Genomic DNA, 15726 nt, shown 5'->3' on the forward strand with positions numbered 1-15726 from the left:
ACCAGCAAGTCCCGCCGCCCGTTACAGGCGCGTTCCCAGCGGCAGCCGGCGGCGCTCGCCCGGGCTCCGGCTCGGTGGCGGAAGCAGCCCGACCTCCCCCAACTTGCTGCTGCTGCAAAGATTTAGGAGGCGCAGCCTCGGATTCAGGTTCCGCGGCTCCGCGCCCCCCGGCAGCGGCGCAGGGCAAACCCCTCCCCTCGCGCGGCACAGCCCCGGGCCCGAGGGATTCCAGTAACACGCTCGCCCCGTCACCGGGGCAGGGGGGCGGGGCCGGGGCCAGATAAAAGCGGGGCAGGCGGCGGCTCCCAGGTTCAGACTAGCTGACCCGGTGTCGGAACAACCTCCTCGTGGGCACGGGCCTGGGCGCTCCCAGCGTGACACGCCGCCGGGCAGGGTGAGCCCGGGAGCAGCCTCTAGCCCAGCCGGACAGCCGAGGGGGAGCCCCTCCCGTGTGGCGGCGCGAACAGCCCGGGCCCCGCTGCGCCCCCGTCAGCCCTGCGCCGCCGCTGCCCGCTCTCCGATGAGCGCCGCCGCCCTGTACAGCCTGGACTCCCCGGCATGCTACAGGAACTGGTCCCTGGAGCCGGCCAACTTCTACGACACTAAGGCGGGCGGCGGCGGGCTGAGCCCCTCCTGCAAGCCCGGGAGCGGCGGCATGAGCGCCGAGGAGCAGGGGGGCGGCGGCAGCAGCAGCCTGGCCGAGCTGAGCGCCGCCGCCCCGGCCATGTACGAGGACGAGAGCGCCATCGACTTCAGCTCCTACATCGACTCCATGTCGGCGGTGCCCAACCTGGAGCTGTGCAACGACGAGCTCTTCGCCGACCTCTTCAACAGCAACCACAAGGCGGAGCGGGGCGGCGACTACGGCGAGTACCTGCCGCCGGCGGGCCGCGACCCCGCCAAGGACTTCGGCGGCGCCCTGCTGGGTGGTGAGCCTCGGCCCGGCTCCTCCTCCGCCCCGCGGGCCGCCCTGAAGCGGGAGCCGGACTGGAGCGACAGGGACCTCTCCGCCTCCCTGCTGCCCTCGCAGGTCGCCACCTGCGCCCAGACCATCATGAACCTGAGCGGGCAGCCCACGCCGCCCACCTCGCCCGAGCCCGCGGGCAGCAGCTCGCCGTCCAGCTGCAGCACCAGGTCCCCCTCGTCGTCCTCCTCCTGCGGGCAGGGGGCGGCGGCGGGCAAAGAGCGGAGCGGCAAGAAGTGGGTGGACAGGTTCAGCCCCGAGTACCGGCAGCGCCGGGAGCGCAACAACATCGCCGTGCGCAAGAGCCGCGACAAGGCGAAGCGCCGCAACCAGGAGATGCAGCAGAAGCTGCTGGAGCTGTCGGCCGAGAACGAGAAGCTGCACAAGAAGATCGAGCAGCTGAGCCGGGACTTGACCAGCCTCCGGCACTTCTTCAAGCAGCTGCCTGGCGCCTCCTTCCTGCAGCCCGGCTCGGGCACCGACTGCCGGTAACTCAGTGGGCAGGGACGCGAGGGACTGTGACTGCCTTATCCTACCAATACCTCAGAGACCTCCACGGAGCAGCCGCGCTGCAGAGGCGGGACTGGCCTACCTGCGGCGGGGACGGTGCCTCAGGACTGCGGAGGGGGCCGCCGCCGCTGCTCGGCTCCCTAAGCGGCATGAAGGGAGAGAGGAAGACAACAGTGAAATTGTGCTGGATTTCAGTTTCTTTTGAATGTTGTAGCAAGATTGGGCTAGGACCCTGGGTCTTTAACGGCCAAACTTGCAAAAAAATTCTAGCGAGAGAGAGAGAAAAGGAAAAAAAAGCTAAACTTTTGTGTTTTTTTCCCCTTAAATTATTTTTGTAATAGTTGTTTTTGTTCTTTCTACATTTTACTCATATTGATGCAGCTATGGTACATTTGTAAAAATGATTCAAAAAACCCTCTTTATACTGTAGATAGTAGGAGGAAAAAGACTGAGCATGCTCAACCTTTTATATCAATTTTTACAGCATTTCTAAAAATAAAACATTTTTAATCACTTCTGCTTCATGTCTTTGCCCTATGCTTTGGAGCCTTGGGTTGAGTGTAAATGCAACAGGTGGAGCGGTACTTCTCAGGAGTTACAAACATGCATAGTATGATTAATATGGAAATGTGATTCATCAGTAAAACCCAGACTGGAGGTGTGCTTTAAGTACAACTTTTAAAAAAAGTTTAATTTTAAATTAGGAAAAAAATAGGCTTATTTAGTGCACTAAATCTTTTAAACATCTCAAAAGAAAATGGAGGCAACACTTTGGTATTCATTAATAGGGTTAAAATTCATTTCTGCCAGTATAATGGTTATAAAGTATACCTTCCTGCACCCCCTACATTCTGCTATACCAACGTTGAGTCAGTAATTACTATTTATAACAACAGTTCAAGCTAACTGATCCACCAATGGCTGAACTCTTAACAACAAGTAGGCCATTTCCTACCATGGTTCTCAAGTAGCATAATAAAACACAAGGGAAGCTAAGTTTTGCTATTAAACTGTAAATCCTCAAGACAACAGAGCTCCCGCTGTAAAATACCCCAAAATCAGGTCAAGCCATGTATACTATTACTTGTACAAAGAGGTTTTAAGGCTATGAAGTCTCTCAGGAAAAATGCATTCCTTGTGGAATGAACAGGTTATTTACATTATTGCTGCAAGTACATAAATCTTTAGTTTCTTGTATGGATACATTTTAGTATTCTGAATCCTACTCAATGAACAAACTGACCACCTTTGCTGTGCAGTTCTACTAACAGTGAGGGTCCAAGAGGCAGAACTGACACTGAAAATAACTGCATATATTTAAGTCAATTTAGTCACCTAAATTTGTTCATAATCTGGAAGGAAACTTATTAGCAACACAGCATGTGTGGGGGCAGCAGTGGCCTGCAGAAAACCAACCTAATGCTGCAAACACTACAAGGGTGTAGTGCTTACCTGCAGAAAATAGTTCCATAGATTTCAGTGGGACTATTCACAGCAGTAAGTATTACACCTGGTATTTGATGGACTAGGCCCACTGTTTGTAGCTTTTTCTTAAGGTAAAACAGCTAAGGAAGAAAAGGTCTTTTTTTGACTCAAAGGCTTGGTTATTCATTAGTGCTCAAAAGAGTGCCTAAAAGTCATTCTGTTATCTCAGATTACCCCAGAAATGACTAGCAGGAGACCGATTTACAGTTATTTGTCTATTCAATAGCCACAAATCAGGTAGGAAAATCTTTTCAGCATGCAAAACTAGTTACTGTATAACTCTGGTCTATTGTTTTTTCATTAAGTGCAGACAATGTGCTCTGTGCTGTACAGGACAAAGAAAAAAATCAGTTGGTACCTTAATAACCTTACAGTCTAGTCTTACATTAAAGTTCAGTTATGAACACAAAAGATTAAGGTTATAATGATGTCTCCATAGCTACATGCAGCTATCAGAACAATTATACCACTCCTGAACCAGTTTGTTCTTTGCTCTTCATACACATTTATACTATACAATGAAACATCCACCTCATGGGAAGTTCGATGCCACAGTATTTCTATATTTAGACTATGACTAACTTATAAAACACTAGCTCAATATACCTTTGACACCATTTATCATATCTGAAAGATAATGAGGCTCATTAAAATCTGTATTTGTAATATTTATTGCAGTGTGGTAATAACGTTACAGTTCAGTATCAATGGTGTGCAGTGTATAATGCATCTGGAAATTGTTATTAAAACAGATAGCTTAATTAAGGTCCACCACTCATGGTAAAACCCTTATTCCAAAAATAACATTTAAAATGTTATTCTTTTGATACACACACAAGTATTGATACATACACAATATTCATAACACCCATTATAAAAAAATCACCAAAAACACGCTTTACAAACATTCAAACCTCCAGAACAAGTTGTTTTACATTCATGAACATTTACTCCAACAGAACACTCTCAAGAACTATAATCTTAAATTCTGGACTGATCAAAAACACAATAGAAACATTCAAAAAAAATCAAGATTTTTAAAAAATTATATTTAGCTTTTTTAAGTTTAGCAATAATATATTTTCTAAATCACAGTTTTAATAAACTACCTCACTATATCATGCTTGCATTATACATTATCTGTGGGCATAGTTATCAAATAACCACATTACAAAGTCCATAGATATTATAGTAGCTGACAGCATTCGGTTTAGTTTCTTCCTGCTTCCAGAAGGACAATTTCCTCCAATCCAACACAGCTAGGATGGTTGGTTACAGACTGGACATAGCAGTTTAATAACCCCACCTCCTTTCCCAGCACACTCTTCAACTCATAACTCTGTAGTGATAAAGGCATGTTGATTAAACAAACAGTACTGTACGTTCTGTTCACACAACTCAGAGATAGAGTGTAAGGTCCTCTTCCAGTGTACAACATTTTTACTGCTCAAAAAGGAAGCTAAACAAAATAAGATGGTGAAATGCTGCTACAAAGAATGTACTTAGTCTGATAAACGAATTAGATTTTCAATAATTTTAGAAATAAAACAATTCCCAGCAGTCGCAGTTAGAATGGATCTCACGGTCAGGCTCTTAAAACTGCAGTAGGTATAATGGCTACTGCAATCTAGCACCCAGTCCATGAAAGCATAACCAATTGCTTCTTTATATAGCTTTCTTGGACACCCAAGGATTTTGCATGTGATAGGGCACTGTGTGTGTGTATGGTCTGTAAGAAGGTAACCAAAGAAAAAAATCCCATTAGAAATAAAACCTTAAAAAAAAACCAAAAAAAACTTTACACCTGTTCCTGTACTGTCCTACATATATAGTTATAATAATTTGCATTTATATAGCTTTTTCTGTTTAAGGATCACAATATAGCTTAATACTAATTGTGCCTCAACATTTCTGTGGGGTAAGTACTACTATATTCATTTTATAGTGTGGTACACTAAGGTATAACGGTTAGGTGATTTGTCCAAGGTTACACAGAAAGATGGTAGAACCAGGATTAGAAAATAGGAGTAGTGGCTATTCGAACCAGGCTTGAAAAGACATTTTTATTTGAAGCCCACACTAACTTTGGCAAAAATTACAATTTGAAGTGATATTTCTTATGCTTAGTCTTTCCCTAAATGTGTTTTCTTTTTAAAATAACGCTGCAGTTTGAATTAGTGCAGTATAGGGGGGTGGGGTGGGTGGGGGGAAGTTATCACTGGATTTCAACTAGAAGGAAAAAAAAACCCCTCCAAACAGCAAGTTTTCGGGTGTAATCTTTCTGGATAACTGGCAAATATTCTTAAGACTTAAAGCATGAAAATGAGTTTCTTTGGGTTTTGTTTGTTTTAGTTAACTAACCCAACTCCTCAAAAAAGGGCTACATTATTTTGTCATACTTTCCAAACAAAAAATAGTTAATGGAAAGAAGCTTGTGTCAAATGACATTTGAATAGACTTCGGAATTGAGTGTGCAAGTACTCTATCAAACACTGGCTTTGTATTCAAGAGTTGCAGGAAGATTATTAATCATTTTAAAAATGGTCTTCTATAAACCATAAGTCTATTAGCTTACATATACTAAAGTATCTACAATATAAAAGAGCAGGAAACAATTCACTGCAAAATAATTTTAAGAAAAACTTTCCACTTAAAATATTCCTTATAAATCAAATTAATACAGTGTATTGTGTTAGTGACAACTAAACATACCATATAAAACACAAGACAAGCAAATAGGGCTATACTGATGATATCTCAGACCAAGAGAGTAACCACTTGATGACTGTCTTATAGCGCATGGTTGCTTGTGTTTCATGTATCTGTGGTTTGATTTATTTGGGTTCCAATAAAACAATTTATTATATATTTTACAGGTTTCTTTCGTGCTGCTTCCTATGATGAAACTTCAGTGACAGTTACTTGAGAGCAATTGGGTCTGGGTGTTAGAAGAAAGAACTAGCGGGCCAGGACTCTTGGTTTTGTCACTGACTTGCACTAAGTGCCCATCTGTAAATAAGTGTACTGTCAGGGTGTAGTGAGACTCTGTTTTTTCCTAAGCATTCCCAGATTCCCAAATGAAAGATGCTATATAAGAACAAAGTATTCTTAGCATGTTTACATACAGCTCAGAATAGCTACTGTCCACTTTGGAACTCTGCCTCTAAACTAAAATTCAAGAAATTTCAATTTCTTTATTTATCTTATGTATACCTACCCCATCCTCACTGGATGATGACATCAGGACAGAAGAAATTGTTTTTTGTAGCAGCTGCAATAAGAAAGTGAAAGGAGGACAAGACAAAAATCATATTTATGTGTAACATTCACTTTCCATGTTAAAAGTGAAAACTAGTATCTTGAGCCTAGAAATGTCTGTCCAATGTTTTACAATGCAGTTGACTGACAAAACCAAAAGACCTAAGAGTAATACTGAAAAAGAACTTCAGGATGCGAGTCAAAACACCCATATTTCCTTTAAGCTATGGCCTATCAGTTGGCTCATTGAAGAATACTTCAAGGGATATTAGATAGGGTGGGATCTGAGTTACCCAGGAAAGAATTTTCTGTAGTATCTGGCTGATGAATCTTGCCCATATGCTCAGGGTTTAGCTGATCGCCACATTTGGGGTCAGGAAGGAATTTTCCTCCAGGGCAGATTGGAAGAGGCCCTGGAGGTTTTTCGCCTTGCACGGGTCACTTGCTGGAGGATTCTCTGCTCCTTGAAGTCTTTAAACCACGATTTGAGGACTTCAATAGCTCAGACATAGGTGAGAGGTTTTTTTTGCAGGAGTGGTGGGTGAAATTCTGTGGCCTGCGTTGTGCAGGAGGTCAGACTAGATGATCATAATGGTCCCTTCTTACCTAAATATCTATGAATCTATGAATACATGTCCATGGCTCATTACTTCCTAAGGGCCCAATCCAGCCAAGTTCTTCAATGGGAGTTGTTGGTGCTCAGCACCTTGTAGGAAGTGCTCAGCATTTTGTGGGATGAAGCTCTTAAGAGTGAACTCAAGGGGTGTTTTACCTGAGTAAGGACTGCAGGATTAGACCCTTAATCTCCATTTCAGTACCACATTAATTTTAGGATTTTCTTTTTGTTGTATTAACAAAGTTATCATTTTTCTTCCATCAGGGGCTGCATAGAAAATTGTGTCTCAGAGCACCTGATATCAATACACCTACCCTCAATATACTGGATACAATTAGCACTTTTATTATCTACACTCACCTTTACTTTCACAGTACAATGAGGTCGGGATGGACAGTGCAGAAAGACTTCCAGTTGCATTTTGAGAACTGGTAAAATTACCGTTTGGGAGCACAGGCTGCAGTAATATGATCCCCTGAAACATATGTGAACAAATAGTGATGGAAGAGACATATGAAAGACAAGTATCAGTCATCAGATCAGAGGGCAAATAAGTAAACGATGTACTGATTTTGGCCCTGATTCAGCGAAGTACTCAAGCATGCTTAAGTCTCATTGATTTATCACATGAATAAAATTAAGCACATGGTTAAATGCTTTGCTGAACTGGGGTTTTATGGAATAAATTTACATTACATTATTAGCTAAATAACAGCAAAACTTCCTTCAAATGATAGGGTCTGATCCATTGGAAAACACACACAGAGGCACTACTAATAACATATTTAAAAAAACCTACCAAAATATAGGGCAATCTTTGTATTTTCGGCTTGCGGTTTTTCAGGGGAAATTATATATAACACAGTACACAGTGTATTTTTTTAAATTTTTGTTGTAAATATTCCTTTATCCCTTTAACTGTAAATTACCAGAATCTGGAATCAAAATAACTCTAGCCCTCTTTATGTATCTTGTCACTAGAAGACATCCTTTTTTTCTTCCCTTTACACTATGCCTAAAACATTATTGTCTTGTGCTGTCATCCCATCAAGGTCTTTAAAACTATGCAAGATGAGACTAGGTAAGTACTTAGATGGTAGACTTCCCAAGAACTTTCTGGTGGGAAGTAGCATTGGTAATTCAGCTGGTAGAATTTGTGCTGAGAGGTAGCATTTGTAATTTAATTGGTAGAGTTCTTCCTGAGCCAGTGCTGAACCAATGTCCCAGGATGCAGTTGCCCCAGTGTCCCTTTCAACATAACAGATACCATTTGCTTCGAGCCCTGAAAGGTTCTGAGAAATCAGACTTTACAGCTGTGATCTATTTGTAGAAAAGTGTCATTTTTATTCGGGTTATAAACTTAACAGGCCTGATTCTCCTCTCATTTACATTAATGTAAAAGAAGGAGTAACACAGAAGTTAACTAATACATACCAGTAAAAAGTGAGAGACGTACTATATCCATACCAGTTTGAGGTAACCTACAAAAATATATCATAGCAAACTCATACCATTTTGAATCTACTTGTGTCTTCCTTAATAGGTGAATCTTACCCTTACTGGTTGTGTCATTCCATCAGCAATAAAAATCCTGCAGTTTTGTCCCTCTCCCTCCCAACTCCCCCGTGTAGCTGTTGTGGGAGAATACAGGCATAGACAACATTGTAGGAATGAGTGTACCACATATGGCTGCATCTGCACAAAAACCCTTGGTACATCAAGCACTACACTGATTCTTACCTATCCTGTGGATGCTGCTCCAGTTTTCCATTGCCACATCTGTTACATGTGGGCCAAGAGAAGGCAGTGCTCTCGTTAACTCCAGAGACGGTGCCTAAAAAAACAATGAAATTCTTACAAAGGTATAATATATGATGGTGAATACAACTACCCAGGGAGGGAGTTCTCCAGGTGAAGGAGGAGCGACTACCTGACCCTTGGGTGAGTTTGTTGTCTTTGTTAGTGTGCTTGCTGCTTGACTGAAGTATATAGTGTGGTCTGTTTGTTAGGGGTGCCATGTGCTGAGCCAAGCAGCCTGCTAGGCAAGGCTGAGAACTTCTTAACAAGGCTTTGATCCCTAAGCCCTTTAACACCCATTAACCATTAACTCAGTAAGAAAGGGGGCTTAAAAAGCCAGCTCCTAAGTGACTAGAAGAGCTAGCGAAAAAGGAGCAGCTAATGGGAGTTTTGTAAGGGAGTGGGAGAGCTAGATACACCTGGTTAACATTCTCTAAACTTAGGGCAATAACTACCTACGCTCTTTCCCCCCCCCCCCCAAAAAAAAAAAAAAAAAAAGAGACAGACAAAACCAAACAAAAAGCTGCAGGAGTAAAAAGAATGCAGGCAAAGTCCAGCAGCAGAGTGGGGGTTTATCCAGTTTACTACACTGAATGCAGCATGTATGATTACCTGCCTTGGGAGCAGGTGGCATGTGTGTGCATAGGTGCTCGAAGTAGAGGTGCTGGGGGTGCTGCCACACCCCCTAGCTTGAAGTGGTTTCCATCATATACAGGGTTTACAGTTTGGTTCAGTGGCTCTCAGCACCCCAACTATACAAATTGTTCCAACATTCCTGTATGTGTGCATACACTGCAAGGAGCTCATGGCCCTCAGAGACCAAGTACAGGCTCTGGAGACCAGAGTGGCTCAACTGGAGGAGCTAAGGGAGACAGAAAGGTACATAGATAAGACTTTCCAGGACATGGTAGAGTGGTCCCACTGACAGCTTCTGTGCTGCTGAGGACTGAAGTCTCAGGGAAGAAGAATATCAAAGTAGGGCAAAGGAAATGGTCCCATAGTTGGGACCCTCCCCCAAGATGATGTCATGGTCTCCCTTCACACTGAGGATACCTCTTCAGGGGAGAGAATCCCAGTTATTACAAAGAAACAGGTAATAGTAATGGGAGCTGATAATCAGAAATACAGAAAGCTGGGTTTGTGATGACCAGGAGAACCGCATGGTGAATTGCCTGCTGGGTGTGAAGGTTGTGGATCTCTCGAGACATCTAGACAGGCTTATGTGCAGTGCTGGGGAGAAGCGGGTGGTCATGGTACATGTAGATACCAATGACATAGGGAAAGGTAGGAAAGAGGTCCTGGATGCCAAATTGAGGCTCCTAGGTTAGAGATTGACCCAGGACCAGGACTTCAGTTCTCTGAAATGCTTCCTGTTCCATGCAAAGGGCCAGATAGACAAGCAGAAGTGCAGGGTCTCAATGCAGGGATGAGATGATGATATAAGAGTTTAGATTTATTAGGCACTGGGAAACCTTTTGGTAGAGCAAGAGCCTAAACAGGAAGGATGGGCTCCACCTAAGCCAAAACAGTACCAGATTGCTGGCAAGAAAATTAAAAACGTTGCAGAGCAAGGGCTGGGAGAAAGCTGACAGGTGTGGAGGAGCACATGGTTCAGATAAAGACATCCCTTAGGGAAGGATCTATTAATAGAGATTCTCTATATCCTAGTGAGGAGAGGATGGAAGTTGGTAAAGTACAGATAGGAAATGAAGAGAAATGAAAGAAGCATCCCATTTAATTATATCACATAATGGCAGACAGCTAAAAGTGACAAATTTTATAAATGCTTGTATACAAATGCTAGCAGTCTAAATACTCAGATGGGTGAAATTGAGTGCCTGATATTAAATGAGAATATTGATATAACAGGCATTTCAGAAACTTGGTGGAATGATGATAATCGATGGGACATGGTAATGCCAGGGTACAAAGTATATAAGAATGACAGATTAGGTCATGCTGGTGGGGGAGTGGCATTATACATGAAAGAAAGCAGAGTCAAATGTAGTGAAAATCTTAAATGAATCAAATTGTACCATAGAATCTCTATGGATAAAAATTCCATGCTTGAATAATAAGAATATAGCCGTAGGAATATACTGCTGACCATCTGATCAGGATGGTGATGGTGACTGTGAAATACTCTGGAAAATTAGAGAGGATATAAAAATAGAAAACTCAATAATGGGGGATTTCAACTATCCTCACATTGATTGGGTACATGTTACCTCGGGATGGGAAGCAGAGATAAAGTTTCTTGACATCATAAATGACTGTTCCTTAGAGCAGCTAGTCCTGGAACCCAAAAGAGGGGCAATTCTTCATATAGTCCTAAGTGGAGCACAGGAGCTGATCCAACAGGTGAATTTAGCTGAATCACTTGGTAATAGTAACTTACAGGCTGGTAAGACTAACTTCAGTACCAGGCAAATTGGTTAAAACTACAGTAAAGAACAGAATTATCAGACACATAGATGAAAAAATTTGTTGAGGGAAGAGTCAACATCGCTTTTGTAGAAGGAAATCATGCCTCACCAATCTATTAGAATCCTTTGAGGGGTTCAAAAAACACGTGGACAAGGGTGATCCAACAGATATAGTGTAGTTGGACTTTCAGAAAGCTTCTAGCAAACAGAGACTAGGGGCACCATCTCTGCCCATGCTGGCTAATAGAAGCTGGGAATGGACGATAGGGGATGGATTACTCAAAGACTGCCTGTTCTGTTTATTCCCTCTGAAGCACCTGGCAGTGGTCACTGTCTGAAGACAGGATACTTGGGCTATATGAACCATTGGTCTGACTTAGTAAAGGCATTCTTATGTTCTCATTACTTCATTGTTTTCAGTTTAATAATTCCTCTTCTTTCTTTGCAGATGAACATCTGACAGCAGGCAATGGCTTTCTAATCATCAACAAAGTGGGCAAATGAAGAAAAAAGTCTGACAATACAATTATGAGTCCTTCATTTTAATGTCAGGGTGCATCAGAACTTCAAATACTTCAAAAAAGTATTTAAATCTCCATTTCTTTCATTTAAAACTAAAGCTCCAAGCAGATTTTTTTTTACCCTTTGCTGTTTCCATGGCAGAGAAGAATGATTGCTTAGTATTCTAGACCAGAAAATTTCATACTGATATTTAGGAAATGCTAGATAATCAGGAAATGCTAGATAATCAGAAGATAGAGGCTGCTTTTTAAAAACAACTAAATAACAGAATTACACTTGATTTACACTGATGTAACAGATTAACATCTGGCCCATAAAATTAACGGTTTGATCAGGGAGAAGATGCTAGATATATTCAGGATCATCATTAATGCACTCCCAACTAATGACTATATGGGAAGCCATTAAGGAGATTTAGAATAATGATAATATGCTGAGATGACGAGTTAGAATTATGAGTAGACCATTCTGTGTCCATAAACATTTCTGAATGGCACGATCTGGGACAACTGCAAGTGACAAATTACATTAAATCAACCTGTAGTTGATATGGCAAAGGCACTGACTAGTAATTCCAGATTTTTTTGAGCAAGTCTCTCAATTTTACAATACATCCAATACAATAAAATAAAATCCTAGAGAGACAAAGAGGTGGCAACACATTTACTTTCCCATTATAAAAACATTACTGAAAGGGACAGGCAGGAAAGAGGGGGAGATACACTGCATGCAATTAGGACAAACCAACAAAACTTTGATTTTCAGTTTCATGAAATTTGAAGAAATCCAAGAGCAGACACCAAGAAGGCAATCATTGAATTCTGAAGTAGCATTTATGTGGCTTGAACGAATGGCTCAAAAGATCTGACAGTTAAGTATATAAGCAAAGAAAACACAGACTTCTGATAAAAAGTGAATTTCAAGGGCAGTGAACAGATGCTGAAGAGCAATCTGTAACATGTAAGCAGAGACCCTCAGGCATGACACAGCATGAAGTAAGTGGATAACTTTTTCATCCATTCTTCTTTTGTTTTTGTGATGAAAATTAATTTAAATATTTATAATGCATTGGGGAGGGGGATGTGCAAGATGTATTTAATTAGAATTTGTTATTACAAGATTTTACACAAACTTGCCACAATATATGAGTGCTTCTTTTCTGAATGGAGGAAGGATAGTCATGCATTTTTAAAGTACATCTCTGCCCTCACTTCTTTCACCAGAATTTTTTTAAAGTTATTTTTAAATTGTCCTTATTTTGATAGATCAGTTTCTTCTCCCTCAATCTTCTGATTTATTTTCGTCTTTTGTATAGTATTCCAGATACTTTATTTAGCACCAGCAGTATGTAATCCAAATAATCAGAGAGAAAATAGATACAAATTTTATTGACTATATTACCCAAAGTGTTGAGGTTCGCTCTTACTTGGATGAAGAGGTGAACTCCCCAGTGAAACCATCAAAGATGATAGCAAAAGGGGAGTACCAAGCCAAGTGAAAGCAGTGGCAGACACACTAATCAGGTGACAATCACAGATGTCCCACAACATAAAATGGTATGCAGAATCTAAACAGGTTTAAATGCTGTACAGAATTACTAAGTCCATAGTTTTTCCTCAACTTCAAGCAGTTTTAGACTCTGGCCCTGAGCTCTCTCTTTTTAAAGGACCCATTGGTAGCTGTAATTTGACTTTGAGACATGTCTTATATTTCTTTGGACTGCTGCTGTCATCAGCATGAAGAGACTGAGAATGGCTTATCTGGGCTGCATCTGGAAAATTAGAAACTGGTCACTAATGGGAATGAGAGCTGGTGGCTAAAGGAAGTGTGCTGACTAAAAGGTCCAAAATCAATGGGTATGAAGTTTTCTTCAGCTTGTCACACTGATTAATGAGTGGGTAGAATGTCTGGTCAATTGACAATATTTAGGAATAGGCAGGGTGGTAATTATCATCATTCGAGCAGTTCATCACTACATCTGGAAACAGTGCCTCTTGGAGAGGGGCTTAAATATGAAGACATCAAGTGTCAAAATCAGAATATCATATCTGAATCATTCACTGAAAAAAATACTGTTAACCAGTTAATCCTCCCACAAAGCATATGTGGAATGAACTACCAGAACGCTCTCAATATGAACAGTTGGACCTAATAAGAAATAGTAATAATCTTATGCTCTTATCAAATACAAATGGAGAAGCTGCAAGCATTTCAGGAAAGATACACCTCCTTCGTTAATCATTTCACCAAATAAATTTGTTACTACAAGAACAACCGCGCTACACAATCATTTACCATTCATCCACTAGAAAGATTCAAAGAGGAAATAGCCAAACAAACTACAAAGCAGTGAAAATCCATTTTAAACACTGTAAACTATTAGTTACTATGTGAAAATACAAAGAAGAGAGATTATCTATAGACAGAGCTAGCTCTGCCTATAATAGGAGAAGATACTTTACATTCTGCATTAGAACAAAAGGACCCAGGAGACTATTAATAAAATAACAGGTTTCAAAGTAGCAGCCGTGTTAGTCTGTATTTGCAAAAAAAAAAGCTTTCGTGAGCTACAGCTCACTGAATGCATCCGATGAAGTGAGCTGTAGCTCACGGAAGTTTATGCTCAAATAAATTTGTTAGTCTCTAAGGTGCCACAAGTCCTCCTTTTCTTTTTAATAATAGTTACCCTAAGTGAAAGTAACTGTAAAATCAAACAGGGTGAATGCCAGAGGAAGTTCCATAAAACACATCTGCTCAGATCGCCAGCAGCACAACTCCCTCTTTCTTCCTTAATCCTTCCTTCACAACTAAGGAAGAGCAGGAGCTGAGGGGTTTTTTTGTGTACCTTGAGCATTAAAAATAGTTCTTCATTTTTACAATTATGTGCTTTAACTTGTACAGGAACATGAGGTGGATTTTTTCTCCTCTAGATGAAGGGGATGGCGGGGGAGGCATCTTGCACTGATTGTGTGTACATGCACGCACACACAGGCAATGAATGGGAACACTGACCATGCAGAGCTCAGATGGGCAATGGTGTGCAGGGGAAAAGACTTCCACAGCAACATGTGCAAGTGAAAGGCAATGAAAACCCAGGAAGAGATATAAACCTGACTGTCCTAATGACACACAGCAACTGCCCCTGAAGTCCCCCCCTTTTTTTTTCTTCTTCAATACACTGTTTTATTCAAGGGACCTAAACACTTAAAATGAACACAAATAGTTAGAAACATTCATTTAAAAAGATGCTGTACCAACCTCTTATGGTACAAATGGAATTGGCCTGTGTTGTAGAATCCAGTTCATCTAGTCTGACAGGGCTAGTCAGCTCACTAAAGTCAGCCTTGGCAGCCGGGTACAAAAGGGGCTTTTGTAACGAGAGAACGGTACGTTCAACACAAATAATCCTACCTGCCAACAAAGACATTTCAATTTATTACAGTAACAAGGAAAAAGGTGACCGCATTGTCATGGCCAATAAAGACAATGCTTTCTGCCAGTTACTAACCAGATAGATGGATTATTTCAGATTTCCTCCACAACAACATATTTGTTTTTTGAATGAAATACATATTATGCTCCTGGTGAGTTCAGTGCCTTCTGAGCAAAAAGATTTTGCTAAATCAGATTTTTAAAAGGGGAGAGATTCAAATTCAATTCAAATAGGATTGTTATTTATTCACTGGAAGCATGTGGTTTTTGTCTGTTGTTTAATCAAATAACTTTGTACTTCTCTTAGAGGTGTTTTTATTTGTTTAAATCTGTCCCGAGGCAAGGCACATGTAGTACTTTACTCTCCAAAGCAGGAATTGCCCAAACTGTTACTCACCTGCACCTAAATGCCACATCTCATTTGCATAATATGGACCAGATTTCAACTCCTAAGGGTAAACAGATTGTTCAATGGATTTGGTAACAGGACATGGAGCCTTTCATAAGTAGGTCAATGGCTCAAACCCAGGCTGGATTGATGGTGACTGAAAGTCACTAATATCTGACGTCTTATGTGAAATCAATTTGGTGTTCTCATTGTATTTCCTGGTGGACAAATATGCACATCCTAAGATTGTCACAACTATTGGCACTAAACTGGCTCGCTAATTGTGTGCCTTGAAAGAGAGGCCAAAGAATGAATGGGCATAGAAATG

At 41.4% G+C, this 15726-nt stretch overlaps 2 protein-coding genes across 5 annotated transcripts in view; one reads left to right on the forward strand and one right to left on the reverse strand.

Moving 5' to 3' along the window:
• The first annotated feature begins 331 nt into the window (after positions 1-331).
• Positions 332-1980, forward strand: CEBPD (CCAAT enhancer binding protein delta). The gene has a single exon (XM_077810305.1). The coding sequence runs from the start codon at positions 521-523 to the stop codon at positions 1454-1456; it is 936 nt and encodes a 311-aa protein (XP_077666431.1). The 5' UTR covers positions 332-520; the 3' UTR covers positions 1457-1980.
• Positions 1981-3612: 1632 nt separating this feature from the next.
• Positions 3613-15726, reverse strand: part of SPIDR (scaffold protein involved in DNA repair) — a 332345-nt gene continuing 320231 nt past the window's right edge. For 2 of the 4 annotated variants that reach the window (XM_077810302.1, XM_077810301.1), the window contains 5 exons: positions 14837-14989; positions 8574-8667; positions 7194-7308; positions 6177-6230; positions 3613-4298 (listed from right to left, as the gene is read on the reverse strand). In XM_077810302.1, coding sequence (XP_077666428.1) covers positions 4170-4298; positions 6177-6230; positions 7194-7308; positions 8574-8667; positions 14837-14989 — 545 coding nt within the window. In that variant the 3' untranslated portion in view covers positions 3613-4169. Of the gene's footprint in view, positions 4299-6176; positions 6231-7193; positions 7309-8573; positions 8668-14836; positions 14990-15346; positions 15617-15726 lie in introns of those variants that run through there. The other 2 variants (XM_077810303.1, XM_077810304.1) reach the window with 2 other exon arrangements.

This window comes from Eretmochelys imbricata, chromosome 2, assembly GCF_965152235.1.
Source record: "Eretmochelys imbricata isolate rEreImb1 chromosome 2, rEreImb1.hap1, whole genome shotgun sequence".
Lineage (NCBI taxonomy): Eukaryota > Metazoa > Chordata > Testudines > Cheloniidae > Eretmochelys > Eretmochelys imbricata.